Below are 18,852 nucleotides of genomic sequence, written 5' to 3'. Positions count from 1 at the left end.
AAGTAAATTGGAAAGTTGTCTAAAATTTTATGTTTTATCCAATTAATTTAGGTTTAATTTTTACTTTACTGTCCCTTAAATGGTTTTAAATGGCTCCCAATTCCCCCTGTATTTGTTTGTTAAATTTTGTCTGGTGTCTCATATTGTACTGTCCTTTTATCTTTGTTACCCATGGACAGCGCTGCGGAATCTGTTGGCACTTTATAAATAAAGAATAATAATAATAATAATAATGAACATTAGAAAGGATTTTTAAAATAAATATAATGGCCTCTATTTAACAAAGTCTGGCGGACCTGATCCGACAGTGCGGATCAGGTCCGCCAGACCTCGCTGAATACGGAGAGTAATACGCTCTCCATATTCAGCATTACACCAGCAGCTCACAAGAGCTGCTGGTGCAACGCCGCCCCCTCCCTGCAGACTCGCGGCCAATGGGCCGCCAGCAGGGGGGTGTCAATCAACCCGATCGTACTCGATCGGGTTGAATTCCGGCGATGTCTGTCCGCCTGCTCAGAGCAGGCGGACAGGTTATGGAGCAGCGGTCTTTGTGACCGCTGCTTCATAACTGCTGTTTCTGGTGAGCCTGCAGGCTCACCAGAAACACGGGGCATCAAGCTCCATTCTGAGCTTGATAGATAGGCCCCAATGTGTACAATCATTTTATGTTATTTGCTTGACAAAGAGAGACCCTAATCTTTTTCTGAGACTGGATCTGTTATGTCACCTTTAGTTATATTTACTTTAAGTAGAAAACACGAAGCCACATTTTTTTTGTGAAATTCTATTTATTGATATATCAATAGGGAAAAAAAAAAATCCCAAATAATTTACAACTGTTGAAGAAAAGATCCATTCTTCACGTAGCGAGAATCCTCTAGGACGGCAGGCTCAGACAATCCTAAAGATACATGAGGCAATAATGACTCTGGGTTCAATGGACAGGTGAGGGTACAAGCAGCGAGTCTTATGGTTCTGGGAAAGAGAGAACATGTAAGTATGGAGGTTAGAGAACAAGTTCTTATTAATTGAGGAACCCTAGCATTTATTTACAGTAAGCCTACAAGAAGACCTTCTCTTTGTGAAGGAGAAAAATTACATGCTCCATTACTAATTCTAGCTTACAATGTGTCTTACTCCCACAGAGAAGGTAAAAGCTCAGCTAAAGTCCTGTGCAGAACACAGCCCATGATCAGTGACTATATGTTGGTATCACTCCTGATTAGCTCACTGGATCAGAACAGGTAAGTTTTGCTTTAGAATGCCCCTTTAAGATAGATTGATGTTTTATTTTAAGTGGTAGAACCTTTATATTAGAGTTATATCCCTATTTATTGGAGGGATATTGTTTTAGTAGATTGTGATACCTTTCATTCATAAATTAAGGTATTGCATTCAAAGTTTTAAAACTTTACAGGTCTCTTCTACAGATTATGGTAGACAGCACCCCTATATATTTTGCTACAATGGAGACCCCTCCCTGTTGACTGCAAGACAACAGAATTTTAAGAATTTTAATGTATGACCTATAACTTTTTATCTTACCGTGCTTACTTCAACCAGACATGATGTGCTTGATGAAGGCTGAAAAAACAGAAATAAGAGAATTGAGTATCAATATGGCCAAAGTGACACACCATATTAGGGCTCCCGTGTGAGGGCAATAGTATAAGCCCTGTATACTAGGTAGGTAGCAATGATCTGATGTCATACTAAATTTTATGGGTTTGGTGGGGAACAATCCTGAATGCTTGAACAACTGAATAAAACTCATTAAATGCCCTATATTCCTGTGAATTGGATTGCTCAACTACCTAAACAATTCTGCTCTGCATCCCTGCTCACCTTCTTGCTGTTTTACAGCCCAGAATCTGTTTTTTATTCTCTGCTTTCTTTCCCATTGGATTGCACTCCCTGCTCCACTTAGCATATCTTATATGCTTTCCTCTACTTTATTTTGCACCTTATTATCTTTCCTATGTGCTGTGCTATGCACATCCCTTCTCCTGTATCTCTGCTTGGTACCTTCTGCTTGCCTTTTTCCTCAGTCTCTGACCTGCTTTCTCATATTAGCCATCCCTGCAATATGCTCCCACTGATTGGCACATTCCCATTTTTTACTCCCTCCTCTTATTTCCTGTTGTACTTTGGTCTCACCTTCATAGTTGATACATCCATTTGCATCTTCCTGACCAGCCAACAGTTGTTCTACCTCATTCTCATGCAGCTTCTCACCTATGGATATAAAAGGAGGTTTCACTAATTTAAAGTACCATAAAACAGGATGAGATCTGTCCATATCCAAAAAAGGGCTAATTAATTAAAAATATTTTGCCCTAAAAATTGTTTCAAATTGCTGGCAAGTATTTTAAAATAATTTTCAAAAATAAGCATGCTCCAGCAGATAATCTCTGTTCACTTTTACATTCTACCAAAACAACAGTAGATATAGATACAGCCATAGAAGGAAATGTGTGTCTTTGGGGTGGGGGTGGGGGGTTAGAGCTTTACAATTCAGAAACTTAATAGAACGGGTTAATGGTGAGGCACTGCAGTATAAATTTGCAGGTTAAGTAATTAATATTATTATAGTTTGTCTCTATCTAAACTTGTTTTATGACCAATTAAAGGGGAGCTTTGTGCATGTGGTTTTAGTATTATTTTTTCCATGAGATAAAGGAAAAAAATGCAATAACAGAGAAAGAAAATGGATTGTAATCAAGGTTTTGTTTAAAAGTGGTGATGTTCATTTAGTTGACAGCACTTCAAAAATGATGGAAGCTTATGGTGCTAGGAAGTATACAGAGATTTACTCTTAAACCAAGGCACTGTCTTTCCAATAGTGGGGCATTTAGAAGGCAAGTGCACATATGCTACCTGATTATATCTTACCCAGTGTGGCCAGTACGTGGCGCAGCTCTGCTCCCATTACTGTGCCGTTGCTCTCTTTGTCAAAGACGCGCAGCCCTTCTACAAAGTCCTCAAAAGAGCCCTTGTCTTTATTCTTGGATATGTGCTGCAGCATTGGAAGGAAAGTCTCAAAGTCCAGAAGTTTGGTGTTCAGCTCTGTGGAGAAATGGAGATTCAGGGCTACTCCATATATATGGTAAGCACAATATGTATATGTTAGATGCACACAGCTTGAGAGATTTCTCATTGATATGAAGTTCTGTAAAAAGAGACATGTGTTGCATAAAAATTGCTATACAGCCACAGAAAAGACCAGCATGGACAGAGAAGAAACGTTTTGAAGAGTGATGTTTAAAGGGAGAGGTTTGGAGGGATTTGTACTTATGCATGAGCTTTTGATTTTTTAAAAAAAACCTACACACAGAAGAAGAAGGCATATGTTAGATTTCCTAAAGTGTGTACTAGCAAACAAGTCCTGACATGTCTGGAATGCTATATACAGTTAAATAATACCTCATTAAAATGAAAAAAAGATGAGATCTGATTTCTGAAAATGTTTTTACAGGTGAAGAAAAAACAATCGGCAAGATTACGAGTTTTGCGGTAACAGGGGTGCGTTGCTAACGAGCATTTTTTTTAACGCTCCCTTAAGACAATGCTGGTATTACAGGTTTTATTAAACCCGGCGTTAGCCGCAAAAAGGTGAGCGTAGAGCAAAATTTAGCTCCACATCTCACCTCAATACCAGCGTTGCTTATGGTAGTGGTAAGCTGGCTAAACGTGCTCGTGCACGATTTCCCCATAGGAATCAATGGGGCAGATTCAGCTGAAAAAATACCTAACACCTGCAAAAAAGCAGCGTTCAGCTCCTAATGCAGCCCCATTGATTCCTATGAGGAAAGGAATTTTATGTCTACAACTAACACCCTAACATGAACCCCGAGTCTAAACACCCCTAATCTTACACTTATTAACCCCTAATCTGCCGTCCCCGACATCATCGCCACCTACATTATAATTATTAACCCCTACTCTGCCGCTCAGGACACCGCCACCCCCAACATCGTCGAACCCTACATTATATTTATTAACCCCTAATCTGCCCCCCCAACATCGTCGCAACCTACCTACACTTATTAACCCCTAATCTGCCGCCGCCAATGTTGCGCCACTATAATACAGTTATTAACCCCTAAACCTAAGTCTAACCCTAAGTCTAAACCCCCCTAATTTAAATATAATTTAAATAAAATGAAATAAAATTACTACAATTAAATAAATTAATCCTATTTAAAACTAAATACTTACCTATAAAATAAACCCTAAGCTAGCTACAATATAACTAATAGTTACATTGTAGCTAGCTTAGGGTTTATATTTATTTTACAGGCAAGTTTGTATTTATTTTAACTAGGTACAATAGTTATTAAATAGTTATTAACTATTTAATAGCTACCTAGTTAAAATAAGTACAAATTTACCTGTAAAATAAATCCTAACCTAAATTACAATTACACCTAACACTACACTATCATTAAATAAATTAACTAAATTACCTACAATTAACTACAATTAAATGAAATAAACTAAAGTACGAAAAAAAACCCCACTAAATTACAGAAAATAAAAAAAGAATTGCAAGAATTTTCAACTAATTACACCTACTCTAATTCCCCTAATAAAATAAAAAAGACCCCCAAAATAAAAAAATTCCCTACCCTATACTAAATTACAAATAGCCCTTAAAGGGCTTTTTGCGGGGCATTACCCCAAATTAATCAGCTCTTTTACCTGTAAAAAAAAATACAATACCCCCCAACATTAAAACCCACCACCCACACACCCAACCCTACTCTAAAACCCACCCAATCCCCCCTTAAAAAACCTAACAATACCCCCTTGAAGATCTTGGGTGTGTTTTAGAATAGGGTTGGGTGTGTGGGTTTTAATGTTGTGGGGGGGGTATTGTATTTTAATTTACAGGTAAAAGAGCTGATTACTTTGGGGCAATGCCCCGCAAAAAGCCCTTTTAAGGGCTATTTGTAATTTAGTATAGGTTAGGGAATTTTTTTATTTTGGGGGTCTTTTTTATTTTATTAGGGGGATTAGAGTAGGTGTAATTAGTTTAAAATTCTTGTAATTATTTTTTTATTTTCTGTAATTTAGTGTTTGTTTTTTTTCGTACTTTAGTTTATTTAATTAAATTTTAGTTAATTGTAGGTAATTTAGTTAATTTATTTAATGATAGTGCAGTGTTAGGTGTAATTGTAATTTAGATTAGGATTTATTTTACAGGTAAATTTGTACTTATTTTAACTAGGTAGCTATTAAATAGTTAATAACTATTTAATAACTATTGTACCTAGTTAAAATAAATACAAACTTGCCTGTAAAATACATTTTATAGGTAAGTATTTAGTTTTAAATAGGATTAATTTATTTAATTGTAGTAATTTTATTTCATTTTATTTAAATTATATTTAAGTTGGGGGGTTAGACTTAGGGTTAGACTTAAGTTTAGGGGTTAATAAATTTAATATAGTAGCGGCGACATTGGTGGAGGCAGATTAGGGGTTAATAAATGTAGGTAGGTGTTGGCGATGTTAGGGATGGCAGATTAGGGGTTAATAAAATGTAACTAATGTTTGCGAGGCGGGAGTGCAGTGGTTTAGGGGTTTAATATATTTATTAAAGTGCCGGCGATGTCCAGTCGGAAGATTAGGGGTTACAAACTTTATTTAAGTGTTTCTGATGTGGGGGGCCTCGGTTTAGGGGTTAATAGGTAGTTTATGGGTGTTAGTGTACTTTTTATCACTTTAGTTAAGAGTTTTATGTTACAGCGTTAGCCCATAACGCTTAACTACTGACTTTTAAATGCGGTAGGAGTCTTGACAGGTGAGGGTGTACCGCTCACTTCTTCCAAGACTCGCAATACCGGCGTTAGGCAAATCCCATTAAAAAAAGGGGATTTGCAGTATGCTCGAGTCGCGGAAGAAAAGTGAGCGGTAGACCTGTACCTGCCAGACTCCTAATACCAGCAGGCGTTAAAAAGCAGCATTGGGACCTCTCAACGCTGCTTTTTAAGGCTAACGCAAGACTCGTAATCTAGACGAATGTGTGGCTTTAAAAGCATTGTTAGGGATGAAGAAAATACCTCTATGTTTTGGGTTGAGCATTTGTTATGTACAATTTACTGTCTACAACTGGGCAGTGACTGGAATGTTATTTTTCTAATATTGTTCCCTTCCAACAAGACCAAGAAATGAATAAGAATGTCCTGTGCCTTGGCAGTCACCCTAGTCCTGGATAACAACATACATGCCAAGACTCTAAAAAATGTCCCTCTAAGGCAGCTGTCTTTCATCTCTGGGACATTGTCTGACCTATTTTAGGGTTAATCCCCTAACTATAAACACACTTCCCTATAAATAGAAAGAGTGAGGCATTGCAACTACTTGGGGTACAATCATCATATCCTCACAAAATATCAACATTAATCTCCATACAAATATAACAGACACATTGGAGGATTGTGCAAAGCCAGACAATCCTGCAATTATACTTCACTTTCTTTAGCTAACATTGAGCACACAACTCATATCTGTGTCCCTATTAATCTATCTGTTCGCATCTACATTATTATCCATGTCTGTAGCTCCATCAGCCTTCCCCTGCTAGCTTCCCTGCCTAAGTATAGTCAATAACTACAGCAATGGGTTTGTCTATGTGTTCTGTATGTGCACCTAGCCTTGCTCTAAATGCTCCTTGTACAGACAGTGGTGTTTTTTGCGATAAGCTATACATTTGGAAGGCAATCCCCTTAATATATATTTTGCTTCCCCCAAGATAATGAGACTAAATATGTAATTTAAATAGATAAAGCAGGAATGATCAGTAGAAAATAGTGAACCACTACCACCCACAACCCTCAATATGAAGCTTTGTGGCAACTTTTGTTAACACTGTCAAACTTTATGATCTAGAAACATGACTGGATACAAACTTCTCAAGCTTTGTCATAGAATCTTGATGTTCCATTCCTTGTGATAAGGAGTTTAGCAGAGCTGTCCCAAAATATCAATAAATATGTCATACACATTAAGCAGTACGTCACTAATTGTACTGCAGTTGTCACATGGTAAAGGTGTTTTGCCTCCAGGTAAGTGGTGTTTACTAGGATTTTGCTTTTCTCCAATTTAATGCTCACTCATTGGGGCATATTACTAACAGTCCTCTCTGCAGGTCCATTGTTATTCTATGGGGCCTATTCCCTAAATTATGAGAGCTTGATCTATAGTAAATATGCTCCCTAGTATAAAATATGAACTTGAGAAAGCTAGGGAAGGCAAATACATAGTGAATCTAATGCACATACTCTATGTTATGTTCTTACCTTCTGCCTTGGGTTTTCCCAAAACCTTCATCACCTCAGCATTTGTTGGGTTTTGTCCCAGAGCCCTCAGGACATCCCCAACTTGTCCATAAGTGATTTTCAATTCTCCTCCTGGAGTTCGATCAAACAGCTGGAAGGCCTCTTTAAACTCTAGAAGACATTCCCAGACCCAAAGTAATTTACCTTTGTGAAATGAAATGTGTCATTTATTCCACTAAAAGTGCTCATCAGTTGGATTACTGAAACCCATATCTTAGTTATCATTTATGGGCTATTGAGTGCTAGGTTTTCTATTATGGGGCAAAATGTTTGTTTAGAGTACATTGTCCAATTAGAAAGAATTTACTGTTGCACCCAAAATGTTTAATCTACTTGAGGCTAGATTACAAGTTCTGTCAACTAATAACAAGGTGGAAATTTCTTACCTTCAATCTGCTCACCCGAGTATTCAATCTACAAATATAAAATGTACTATTATTATCATATATTTACAATTTATAATCTCCAGCTATATTCAGTAGCACTGAATAGGAGGTAGAATAATTTAAGAACAAGGTTTAGAACTGAATAGGAGGTAGAATAATACAAAAACAAGGTTTAGAAATGAATAGGAGGTACAATCATACAAGAACTAGCTAGAACTGAATAGGAGTTACAGTCATACAAGAACAAGGTTTAGAACTGAATAGAAGTTACAGTCATACAAGAACAAGGTTTATAACTGAATAGGAGTTACAGTCATACAAGAACAAGGTTTATAGCTGAATAGGAGTTACAATCATACAAGAACAAGGTTTATAACTGAATAGGAAGTAGAATCATACAAATACAAGATTTATAACTGAATATGAGGTACACTCATACAAGAACAAGGTTTAGAACTGAATAGGAGGGACAATCATACAAGAACAAGGTTTAGCACTGAATAGGAGGGACAATCATACAAGAACTAGGTTTAGCACTGAATAGGAGGTACAATCATAGGAGAACTAGGTTTAGAACTGAATAGGAGGTACAATCATACAAGAACAAGGTTTAGAACAAAATAGGAGGTAGAATCATGCAAGAACTAGGTTTAATACTGAATAGTAGGTAGAATCATACAAGAACAAGGTTTATAACTGAATAGGAAGTAGAATCATACAAATACAAGATTTATAACTGAAAATGAGGTACACTCATACAAGAACAAGGTTTAGAACTGTATAGGAGGTACAATCATACAAGAACAAGGTTTAGAACTGAATGGGAGGGACAATCATACAAGAACAAGGTTTAGCACTGAATAGGAGGGACAATCATACAAGAACTAGGTTTAGCACTGAATAGGAGCTACAACCATACAATAACTAGGTTTAGAACTGAATAGGAGGGACAATCATACAAGAACAAGGTTTAGAACTGAATAGGAGGTTCAATAATAGAAGAACAAGGAATACAATAATACATGAGACTTATAATACATGATACTTTTACAAAGCAATACAATACTATGAAAGACATTCATAGTAATAGGTATGATAAAGGAGAAAGAGAGCTGTGATCTAATAAACTTACAATCTAGAGATTTTGGGACAAATTAAATTAATGGTATTGGTTTTATTTTATGATAAACATCATTGAGACATGCCCCACTCAAAGTGTACCTTGTATGTAATTGTGTAAATGCTAAATATTTACTTATGTCCTTTATATTGGTACACACCAATGGAAACACACAATTATATCTGTTTCTAGTGCACATACACCCCATAAACAAACACACAATCACACATATAATACATCACACATGCATACAATGGTATATTTACACACATCAATTTCTGGTCTCTGTAACTGTATTGTGCATAATATATACAGGGAGTGCAGAATTATTAGGAAAGTTGTATTTTTGAGGATTAATTTTATTATTGAACAACAACCATGTTCTCAATGAACCCAAAAAACTCATTAATATCAAAGCTGAATAGTTTTGGAAGTAGTTTTTAGTTTGTTTTTAGTTATAGCTATTTTAGGGGGATATCTGTGTGTGCAGGTGACTATTACTGTGCATAATTATTAGGCAACTTAACAAAAAACAAATATATACCCATTTCAATTATTTATTTTTACCAGTAAAACCAATATAACATCTCAACATTCACAAATATACATTTCTGACATTCAAAAACAAAACAAAAACAAATCAGTGACCAATATAGCCACCTTTCTTTGCAAGGACATTCAAAAGCCTGCCATCCATGGATTCTGTCAGTGTTTTGATCTGTTCACCAACAACATTGCGTGCAGCAGCAACCACAGCCTCCCAGACACTGTTCAGAGATGTGTACTGTTTTCCCTCCTTGTAAATCTCACATTTGATGATGGACCACAGGTTCTCAATGGGGTTCAGATCAGGTGAACAAGGAGGCCATGTCATTAGATTTTCTTCTTTTATACCCTTTCTTGCCAGCCACGCTGTGGAGTACTTGGACGCGTGTGATGGAGCATTGTCCTGCATGAAAATCATGTTTTTCTTGAAGGATGCAGACTTCTTCCTGTACCACTGCTTGAAGAAGGTGTCTTCCAGAAACTGTCAGTAGGACTGGGAGTTGAGCTTGACTCCATCCTCAACCCGAAAAGGCCCCACAAGCTCATCTTTGATGATACCAGCCCAAACCAGTACTCCACCTCCACCTTGCTGGCGTCTGAGTCGGACTGGAGCTCTCTGCCCTTTACCAATCCAGCCACGGGCCCATCCATCTGGCCCATCAAGACTCACTCTCATTTCATCAGTCCATAAAACCTTAGAAAAATCAGTCTTGAGATATTTCTTGGCCCAGTCTTGACGTTTCAGCTTGTGTGTCTTGTTCAGTGGTGGTCGTCTTTCAGCCTTTCTTACCTTCGCCATGTCTCTGAGTATTGCACACCTTGTGCTTTTGGGCACTCCAATGATGTTGCAGCTCTGAAATATGGCCAAACTGGTGGCAAGTGGCATCTTGGCAGCTGCACGCTTGACTTTTCTCAGTTCATGGGCAGTTATTTTGCGCCTTGGTTTTTCCACACGCTTTTTGCGACCCTGTTGACTATTTTGAATGAAACGCTTGATTGTTCGATGATCACGCTTCAGAAGCTTTGCAATTTTAAGAGTGCTGCATCCCTCTGCAAGATATCTCACTATTTTTGACTTTTCTGAGCCTGTCAAGTCCTTCTTTTGACCCATTTTGCCAAAGGAAAGGAAGTTGCCTAATAATTATGCACACCTGATATAGGGTGTTGATGTCATTAGACCACACCCCTTCTCATTACAGAGATGCACATCACCTAATATGCTTAATTGGTAGTAGGCTTTCGAGCCTATACAGCTTGGAGTAAGACAACATGCATAAAGAGGATGATGTGGTCAAAATACTCATTTGCCTAATAATTCTGCACTCCCTGTATATATATATATATATATATATATATATATATATATATACACACATATATATATATATATATATATTGAAAAATAGAAAAGAAGATACGGAGGGGACGCAATTGCTATGAGCTTCTAGAAAAGAGCCATATAGTTCCAAAGTAAATACTAATATGGCTACAGTTGAATAAATGGTGCAGACCCTTAAATAAATTTCATGGTTTTGTAAGAAAGAGAAAATCCTGAAAAAATATAAATGTCAGGATAAAAGACAGGGAATTCAGCACTCTTTTTAAAAAGTTTTATTAGCTCAAAAATATATATGATCCTGTGTGTCCAAAATGAAAGCTGTAGTGGTTTCAAGAAAGATCAATCTTTGACAGTTAAATCCTAGGACAAAGAAATCCTAGGAATATGCTTAGCAATAGGTAAATACACAATTGACCAAGTGGTGTATATATTAGAAACACAAAACATAATACTTAACAAACCTGACCGGTCAGGGGTGAGTGTTCAAGCATGAACAGGATACATTAATAAGAGACATAGCTTCTATCAAATATTAGACAAAAGTATCTCATTGTACTCACAATGCTTTAAATGCAGTTTATGTCTTGGGAAACTGTAGTCAGACTATTATTTCTTACTGCCATCGGCACCTTTAGAAATATAAGGCAAACTGCCGAGCAGATATTAAGGTGACTGACTATGTATCTCAAGATATAATTCAGGTATGTATGATGCACATTTGAGCAACAGCAATGTAATATTTGTACATAGTATTACTGAGATATATTAATGAGGAACACTTATCAAACTACTACACCCTGCTGCGTACGGCACCTTATCAATTAAGGCTTAATGCCGGGCAGGTAAAGTGATGGGATCTAAGTAGTTACTGATAATGTGCCTCAGAATATTTACATATGTCGATACATAAACAAGCAAGCGTTAAAAAGCAGAGATGGAATATACTCAGCAGTGATTAGTAGTAAGCAAGTAGTAGCGTGATGCTTGAAAAGTCATTGTAGAGGTCCTTAGCTTAAGGTCGTATATGCATAAGGTAAAAAGTCATGAAAAAGTGACAGGCATTATGTAGATTTGCAGATCAAGTATGCTAGATGTTAGTATGCTGTAACCGATAGATAGAAATCACAGACTCTGTAGCTCAGAGTGGCTTCTGTTTACACCCTCTCTGCAAGGTAACGATATCCAAGTCTAACATCAATATGCCTATTTTTCAGGCCAAATTTTAGCTGCATACGACCTGTCTCCTGTCAAGTCCTCAGACTGATGTTTGTTAGATAATCATCAGTAGTTTTCCCCGGGACCTCCAAACTTTTCTTCAATGCAATGCTTGCTTGTCTAGTGTCTCCGTTCAGCGCGTTTCACCCGTTGGGTGTGTCGGGCTTCGTCACGCCCTGACGAAGCCCGACACACCCAACGGGTGAAACGCGCGTCGGCATTGGACGAGCCGACACGGTGCATGTGGTCAGTGTGAACGCCACTGAACGGAGACACTAGACAAGCAAGCATTGCATTGAAGAAAAGTTTGGAGGTCCCGGGGAAAACTACTGATGATTATCTAACAAACATCAGTCTGAGGACTTGACAGGAGACAGGTCGTATGCAGCTAAAATTTGGCCTGAAAAATAGGCATATTGATGTTAGACTTGGATATCGTTACCTTGCAGAGAGGGTGTAAACAGAAGCCACTCTGAGCTACAGAGTCTGTGATTTCTATCTATCGGTTACAGCATACTAACATCTAGCATACTTGATCTGCAAATCTACATAATGCCTGTCACTTTTTCATGACTTTTTACCTTATGCATATACGACCTTAAGCTAAGGACCTCTACAATGACTTTTCAAGCATCACGCTACTACTTGCTTACTACTAATCACTGCTGAGTATATTCCATCTCTGCTTTTTAACGCTTGCTTGTTTATGTATCGACATATGTAAATATTCTGAGGCACATTATCAGTAACTACTTAGATCCCATCACTTTACCTGCCCGGCATTAAGCCTTAATTGATAAGGTGCCGTACGCAGCAGGGTGTAGTAGTTTGATAAGTGTTCCTCATTAATATATCTCAGTAATACTATGTACAAATATTACATTGCTGTTGCTCAAATGTGCATCATACATACCTGAATTATATCTTGAGATACATAGTCAGTCACCTTAATATCTGCTCGGCAGTTTGCCTTATATTTCTAAAGGTGCCGATGGCAGTAAGAAATAATAGTCTGACTACAGTTTCCCAAGACATAAACTGCATTTAAAGCATTGTGAGTACAATGAGATACTTTTGTCTAATATTTGATAGAAGCTATGTCTCTTATTAATGTATCCTGTTCATGCTTGAACACTCACCCCTGACCGGTCAGGTTTGTTAAGTATTATGTTTTGTGTTTCTAATATATACACCACTTGGTCAATTGTGTATTTACCTATTGCTAAGCATATTCCTAGGATTTCTTTGTCCTAGGATTTAACTGTCAAAGATTGATCTTTCTTGAAACCACTACAGCTTTCATTTTGGACACACAGGATCATATATATTTTTGAGCTAATAAAACTTTTTAAAAAGAGTGCTGAATTCCCTGTCTTTTATCCTGACATTTATATTTTTTCAGGATTTTCTCTTTCTTACAAAACCATGATATATATATATATACTGTATATATGCTGTGTGTATATATATATATATATATAATGTATTAGGGTTTTATGTTTGAAGTGTTCTTTCTTCTGTTACAGTAACGTCTTTCGTCTTTTTTATCAAGTACACTGAAATCTATTGTTTTTTGTTGAGTCTAATGTAGTTCTATGATTATCTCCTTCATATCCTTCATAAACAACAATTAAGCTAAAATCTGTATTTGTAAAATCATTTGAGAGACCTCACAGTACTGACGAGACTTCTTAGATAGTCTCATATGAGCGAAGATCATCGGGCCTATAGAATCCTTGATGAAAATGATTATTTTCCAAAAGCTCTGATATGCCGTGCCCACCTCTACACTTTATATATGTCCCATCATTGCTGTCCTCTGCCTTTTTGGCTTATACCAAATACACAACACATGCAGTTTTCTATTGCAATAACATTTATATTAATAGAATGACATGCACTACATCTTAATGCGGCCGATAGCTTTTTAGCAAGCGATACTATAAATGGATAGTGCAGGGAGGGCTATTAGCCTGCTTGTTGTGCTTGTATTACAAGTGGTGAGTGCAATCTAAAATACCACTGCAAAATTTAGCGCTTTTTAAGACCATAAGTAAATCATTATTAATAGTATAGCACAGAACTGCATTAAGAACTACATTACTTCCATTTCATCAGCACAGTGTACCCTCCGCTTAGCACTTGAGCAATATTCAACATGAATTTTACTCTCCACCCGATAGAAGTTTATTATAACAGGGATTTAGCACAACTGCGCTATTCCACATGCAGATGCTAGTGCGCCCTAAACTATTGCATGAGCAAATAAAAATAACTTAGGCCTATGTGTTTAACACCACACACAAACAAACACATTAGATATATGTTTTACCTGCTTGCGGTAACAAAGGGGTAAAACATAAAACAGCAAGGAACACACACAAAAAAATAATACACGCTCTAATCAATTAGAAGATTTCATGTTTGCATTAGAGGTCTGGTTCCCTTCAGCTCTGTTATAAAGTGTTATTAATGATGTTTACTGCATTTTTCTTCTTTTTATTTAAATATTTAAATCCAGTGTCTGCAAAGTCTTCTTGTTTGTTTTCTACAAGAGTGTAAGGTAGACGCAGCTTGTCTAAAGACAAAGAGTTTCATTGCTATAAAAAGTGTCATTGTGAGGCTGCAGTTTGCTAAGAGAGAGGCTAAAGTACTATTGTGCTATGTGAGCAGATAGATTTATACTCTGTGTGCAGGGTAAAATACAAAGTTAAAGTTAGTTTGGAGCAGCAATGCACTACTGGGACCCGGCTGAACACATCTGGTGAGCGAATGACAAGAGTATATCCACCGGTCAACAGCTAGCTCCCAGTAGTGGAATGCTGCAATAAAAAATACATTTTAACGTCCATGCCCCTTTAATGTTTTTCTTTATTTTGTCCCTGACTAGACTCAACCTCATTTAATAAAAGTAGCAGACGTTGGACATATTTATTAAATAGTTTGCATGTTAACGAAAATGGAATTTAAATATCAACATTGTTAGATTCATCACTCAAGAAATTTAGCTAAATGTATTGAAAATGATTGAACAGACAAACGTTTCTATCATGTTCACTGGTTGCGTACTTCCCAGTATTTCAGAAAACAAAGCATGGACATACAACTTTTGGAAATCAATCACTTTACTTTCTATTATTACTACTGGCAGGATCACTACATCATCTACATTTACATTAAAAAGAAAGATTTTCAATTTTAAGCTTATTAATTTACTCCTATTATCAATTTTTCAAAGCTTAAGAGCTGGCCCATTTTTGGGTGAGAACCTGGGTTATGCTTGCTTATTGGTGTGCTAAATGTAGCCACCAATAAGCAAGCGCTATCCAGGGTGTTGAACCTAAAATGGGCTGGCTCCTAAGCTTTAAATTCCTGCTTTTTAAATAAATATAGCAAGAGAACAAAGAAAAATTGATAGTATGAGTAAATTTGAAAGTTGCTTAAAATTGCATGCTATGGGTAGATTTATTATAGTGCGAGCGGACATGATAGGATGTAGTGTATCATGTCCGCTGCACATCGTTGTTGTTCTTGTGAACTGCTGGTGCAATGCCGCCCCTTGCAGATTAGCCGCTAGCAGGGGGTGTCAATCAACCCGATGATATTCGATCGGGTTGATTTCTGTCCGCGGCCTCAGACCAAGCGGACAAGTTATGGAGCAGTGGTCTTTAGACCACTGCTTCATAATTTCTGTTTCCGGCAAGCCTTAAGGCTCATGCGGAAACAGGGGCATTAAGCTCTATACGGAGCTTGATAAATCGGCCCTAAATATGAATCATGAAAGAAAAAATGTGGGTTTAGTATCCCTTTAAGTATCTCTGGTGTACAAAGTATGTGTATGCACCAAGGCTCTTAGCCTCATTACTGTGTGTTGCCTGGGGTCAAAGGGCATCTGATATCATTCATTTGTGCTCTGACTTGTCACTGTTAAGCTATGGAAAATAGAGATATTAATACCAGTCTTTTGCTCTCCGTGCATGTCTTTGTGATCCTGTCTAACTCTAGAGATTAAAGTGACCCATACAGCAGCCACAACAGGTGGCCACTGAGCTCAGGCAGACGCTGGAGGTGAGTAGGGGATCTCAAGGACGAGAATAGTTGTTGGTGGTCCTGGGGGAGGGAGAGATAACTATCCTCCCTCATATGAATGACAGGACACTGCAGGCATTAGGTAGAGTGATAATAAACTACTCAGTCTCACATTGGAAAACAAGCTTGTGAGTGCCTGTCCCAACAGATTACACTTCCTCACTGTTCTTTCTGTGTATATCCATCTATCTATCTAACCATCTATCTATCTAACCATCTATCTATCTATCTAACCATCTATCTATCTAACCATCTATCTATCTAACCATCTATCTATCTATCATCACCATGTCTGTCTGTCTAACGAGCCCTCTATCTAACAAATTTCAATAGATAGATATTTTATATAGGTATAGATAGATAGATAGATAGATAGATAGATAGATATAGATATTATTATATATATATATATTATTATTATTATTATTATTATTTTTCAATGTAGCTGTTCCAAAGTTATTAATTCCAGGATACGTATTGCTATATAAAAAAAAAAACACTGTAAGCTATAAACCAAACTAGTTAACGGGACATAAAAAAAAAATGATTTCATGATTCAGACAGAGCCTGCATGCAGCTTTCTAATTTACTTCAATTATCACATTTTCTTCATTCTCTTCTTATTTTTTATTGAACAGCAGGGACATAAGCTCAGGAGTATGCACATGTCTGGAGCACTATATGGCAGCCGTTTTGCAAAAATGTTATCCATTTGCAAGAGCACTAAATGGCAGCACTATTTCTTGTCATGTAGTACTCCAGACACCTACCTAGGCGTCAACAAAGAATACCATAGGAATAAAGCTTATTTGGTAATAGAAGTAAATTGGAAACATTTTTAAAATGGTATGCTCTGTCTGAATCATAAAATAATTTTTTTTAGGTTTTATATCCCTTTAATGCAGTCATTTTCATTAAAGGGACACTGAACCCAAATTTTTTCTTGTGTGATTCAGATAGAGCATGCAATTTTAAGCAACTTTCTAATTTACTCCTATTATCAATGTTTCTTCGTTCTCTTGCTATCTTTATTTGAAACAGAAGGCATCTAAGCTTTTTTCTTGGTTCAGAACTCTGGACAGCAGTTTTTGATTGGTGGATGAATTTATCCACCAATCAGCAAGGACAACCTAGGTTGTTCACCAAAAATGGGCCGGCATCTAAACTTACATTCTTGCATTTCAAATAAAGATACCAAGAGAATAAAGAAAATTTGATAATAGGAGCTTAATGGTGCTGACATCCTAGGGTTGGGTGTCTGAGGAACACTCTGTTATTTGCCTTAATTTGCTAATTAAATCAAACTATTTTAATTTTGAAATGAATCAGTATTACATTAATTAATGCATTGTGTTGCAGCCATATAAAACATACATCATGGGTGTCATATGAATTGACAAAGCACAAAAGGCTGTTCCAAACCAATAAGAGACAGACAAACTGGGTAGAGTAAGAATGAAATTAAGAGAGAGAATAAGAGATGGAAAGGGCAAATAAGTAGGAGAAATAGACCATTGAATACAAGATACATATACAGACAGACTGCCAGGGGGGGAGAAAGAACAGCAGATAAAAAGAGTCAGCCAAGAGAATAAACAGATGTATCCAGGAGATGAAGAGACAACAAACGAAGAGACTAATGAGAGACAAAACCAAAATAAGAGTTAGAATTAAATGTTAGTGTGGGAACAAATAGGAAGCGCAAACTTAAAACATAAGAATAATAGCTCAGATTTAGTTGTGAGTGACAGTGTAAAGGGGTCAGAGCAACATCATGGGAAATATAAAAGAGAAAGGAGGGGTGTGAGTTACAGCTGTGGAAGGGTCAGACAACATGGGGATGGAGGAAAGTGTGCTGAATGGTCTAGGGAATAGAGAGACCAACATAAATATAATGGTCTGGGGAAGAATCACACAAGTGCAGTTAGGAAATAGGCATAAGGGGTTTTCCAATACAGGTTGTTACTTCACCAAAATAGGACGGAATACATGGTGGACATTTGACATTGGAACTGTAGAATCAGCATTCTAATTGTCATTACTTTTGCCATTTAAATATTTCTGTAGTACAAAAGTTAAGATTTAAATAATACATTGGAATATTGATTTACACAAACATTGATGCCTGATGATCAATATTCACATTTTGATATTTGCAATCAATAATCAAACAATTTTCAATAAATGAAAAAATATACTTTTTTGAAGAAACAAAAATGTCTTCATTCATTGAAAAAGAATGAATTTAGTCAACATAGCTACCTCAGAAAAACTAATCACTTATTAACAACACCCAGACCCATTCAGTGATCTTCCACCTCATTCATCCCATACATCTATGTAACATGTGTGAATGTTTATACTCACTGTGACACTTTTGGGATCAAATTTTGGCTCCTGAGGAGGTTCTGGTGCAGCAGGTGCAGGAGCAGCAGCAGGTTTTGGGGCCTCCTTCTTGGGTTCTGGCTTCTTTGGGGGCATGGTGTGTGTGGGTGAGAGGGACCTCTGAGTGTGTGTGTGTAGAAGAGGCAATGAGAGTGATGAATGGGCAGAGCTCAGGTCCCTCTTATACACTTGGAGCAGCAGAAGTGGAGACTATATAAGGACACAAAGTCCCTGTCACTGTCCCATTATAATAAAGAAGATATTAACTCTTACACTTCCAGGGATGTACTATACCAGTGGTTAAAATGGTTTCAATTTATCTCAATCTGCGATATTTCTGTGACCTTGAAGAAACTTGAGCAGAGTGCAGTCAAGTAAGATCTGGAAATTAGAGTGCAAGCTCTGCAAATAAGAGCAGTAATTGTGTAAC

At 37.1% G+C, this 18,852-nt stretch overlaps 1 protein-coding gene across 2 annotated transcripts; it reads right to left on the bottom strand.

Annotated features, from left to right (window-relative positions):
- Positions 1-768: 768 nt before the first annotated feature.
- Positions 769-18,594, bottom strand: MYL4 (myosin light chain 4). Of its 2 annotated transcripts, none has more exons than XM_053699650.1 (7): positions 18,405-18,594; positions 7,729-7,756; positions 7,304-7,453; positions 2,893-3,066; positions 2,158-2,235; positions 1,546-1,584; positions 769-975 (listed from the first exon to the last, which is right to left on the bottom strand). In XM_053699650.1, the coding sequence occupies exons 1-6, from the start codon at positions 18,516-18,518 to the stop codon at positions 1,556-1,558; spliced, it is 573 nt and encodes a 190-aa protein (XP_053555625.1). In that variant the 5' UTR covers positions 18,519-18,594; the 3' UTR covers positions 769-975; positions 1,546-1,555. The 2 variants fall into 2 exon arrangements, with proteins under 2 accessions (XP_053555625.1, XP_053555630.1); XM_053699655.1 differs by having other exon boundaries at positions 769-901.
- Between the last annotated feature and the right edge of the window lie 258 nt (positions 18,595-18,852).

Source organism: Bombina bombina, chromosome 1 (genome assembly GCF_027579735.1).
Source record: "Bombina bombina isolate aBomBom1 chromosome 1, aBomBom1.pri, whole genome shotgun sequence".
Classification (NCBI taxonomy): Eukaryota; Metazoa; Chordata; class Amphibia; order Anura; family Bombinatoridae; genus Bombina; species Bombina bombina.
The sequence above is the reverse complement of the archived record's forward strand: the minus strand, read 5'-3'. Positions and strand labels throughout refer to the sequence as shown.

Bases quoted from the DNA above. Each gene is read 5' to 3' on its own strand.
- MYL4 (XM_053699650.1), bottom strand. From the start codon at position 18,518: ATGCCCCCAAAGAAGCCAGAACCCAAGAAGGAGGCCCCAAAACCTGCT. The intron at 7,454-7,728 runs GTAAGAAATTTC...AATGTCTTCTAG, and splicing joins CTCGGGTGAGCAGATTGAAG to AGTTTAAAGAGGCCTTCCAG. The intron at 1,585-2,157 runs GTGAGACCAAAG...CTGTTTTTTCAG, and splicing joins TGGATGTATCAACTATGAAG to CCTTCATCAAGCACATCATG.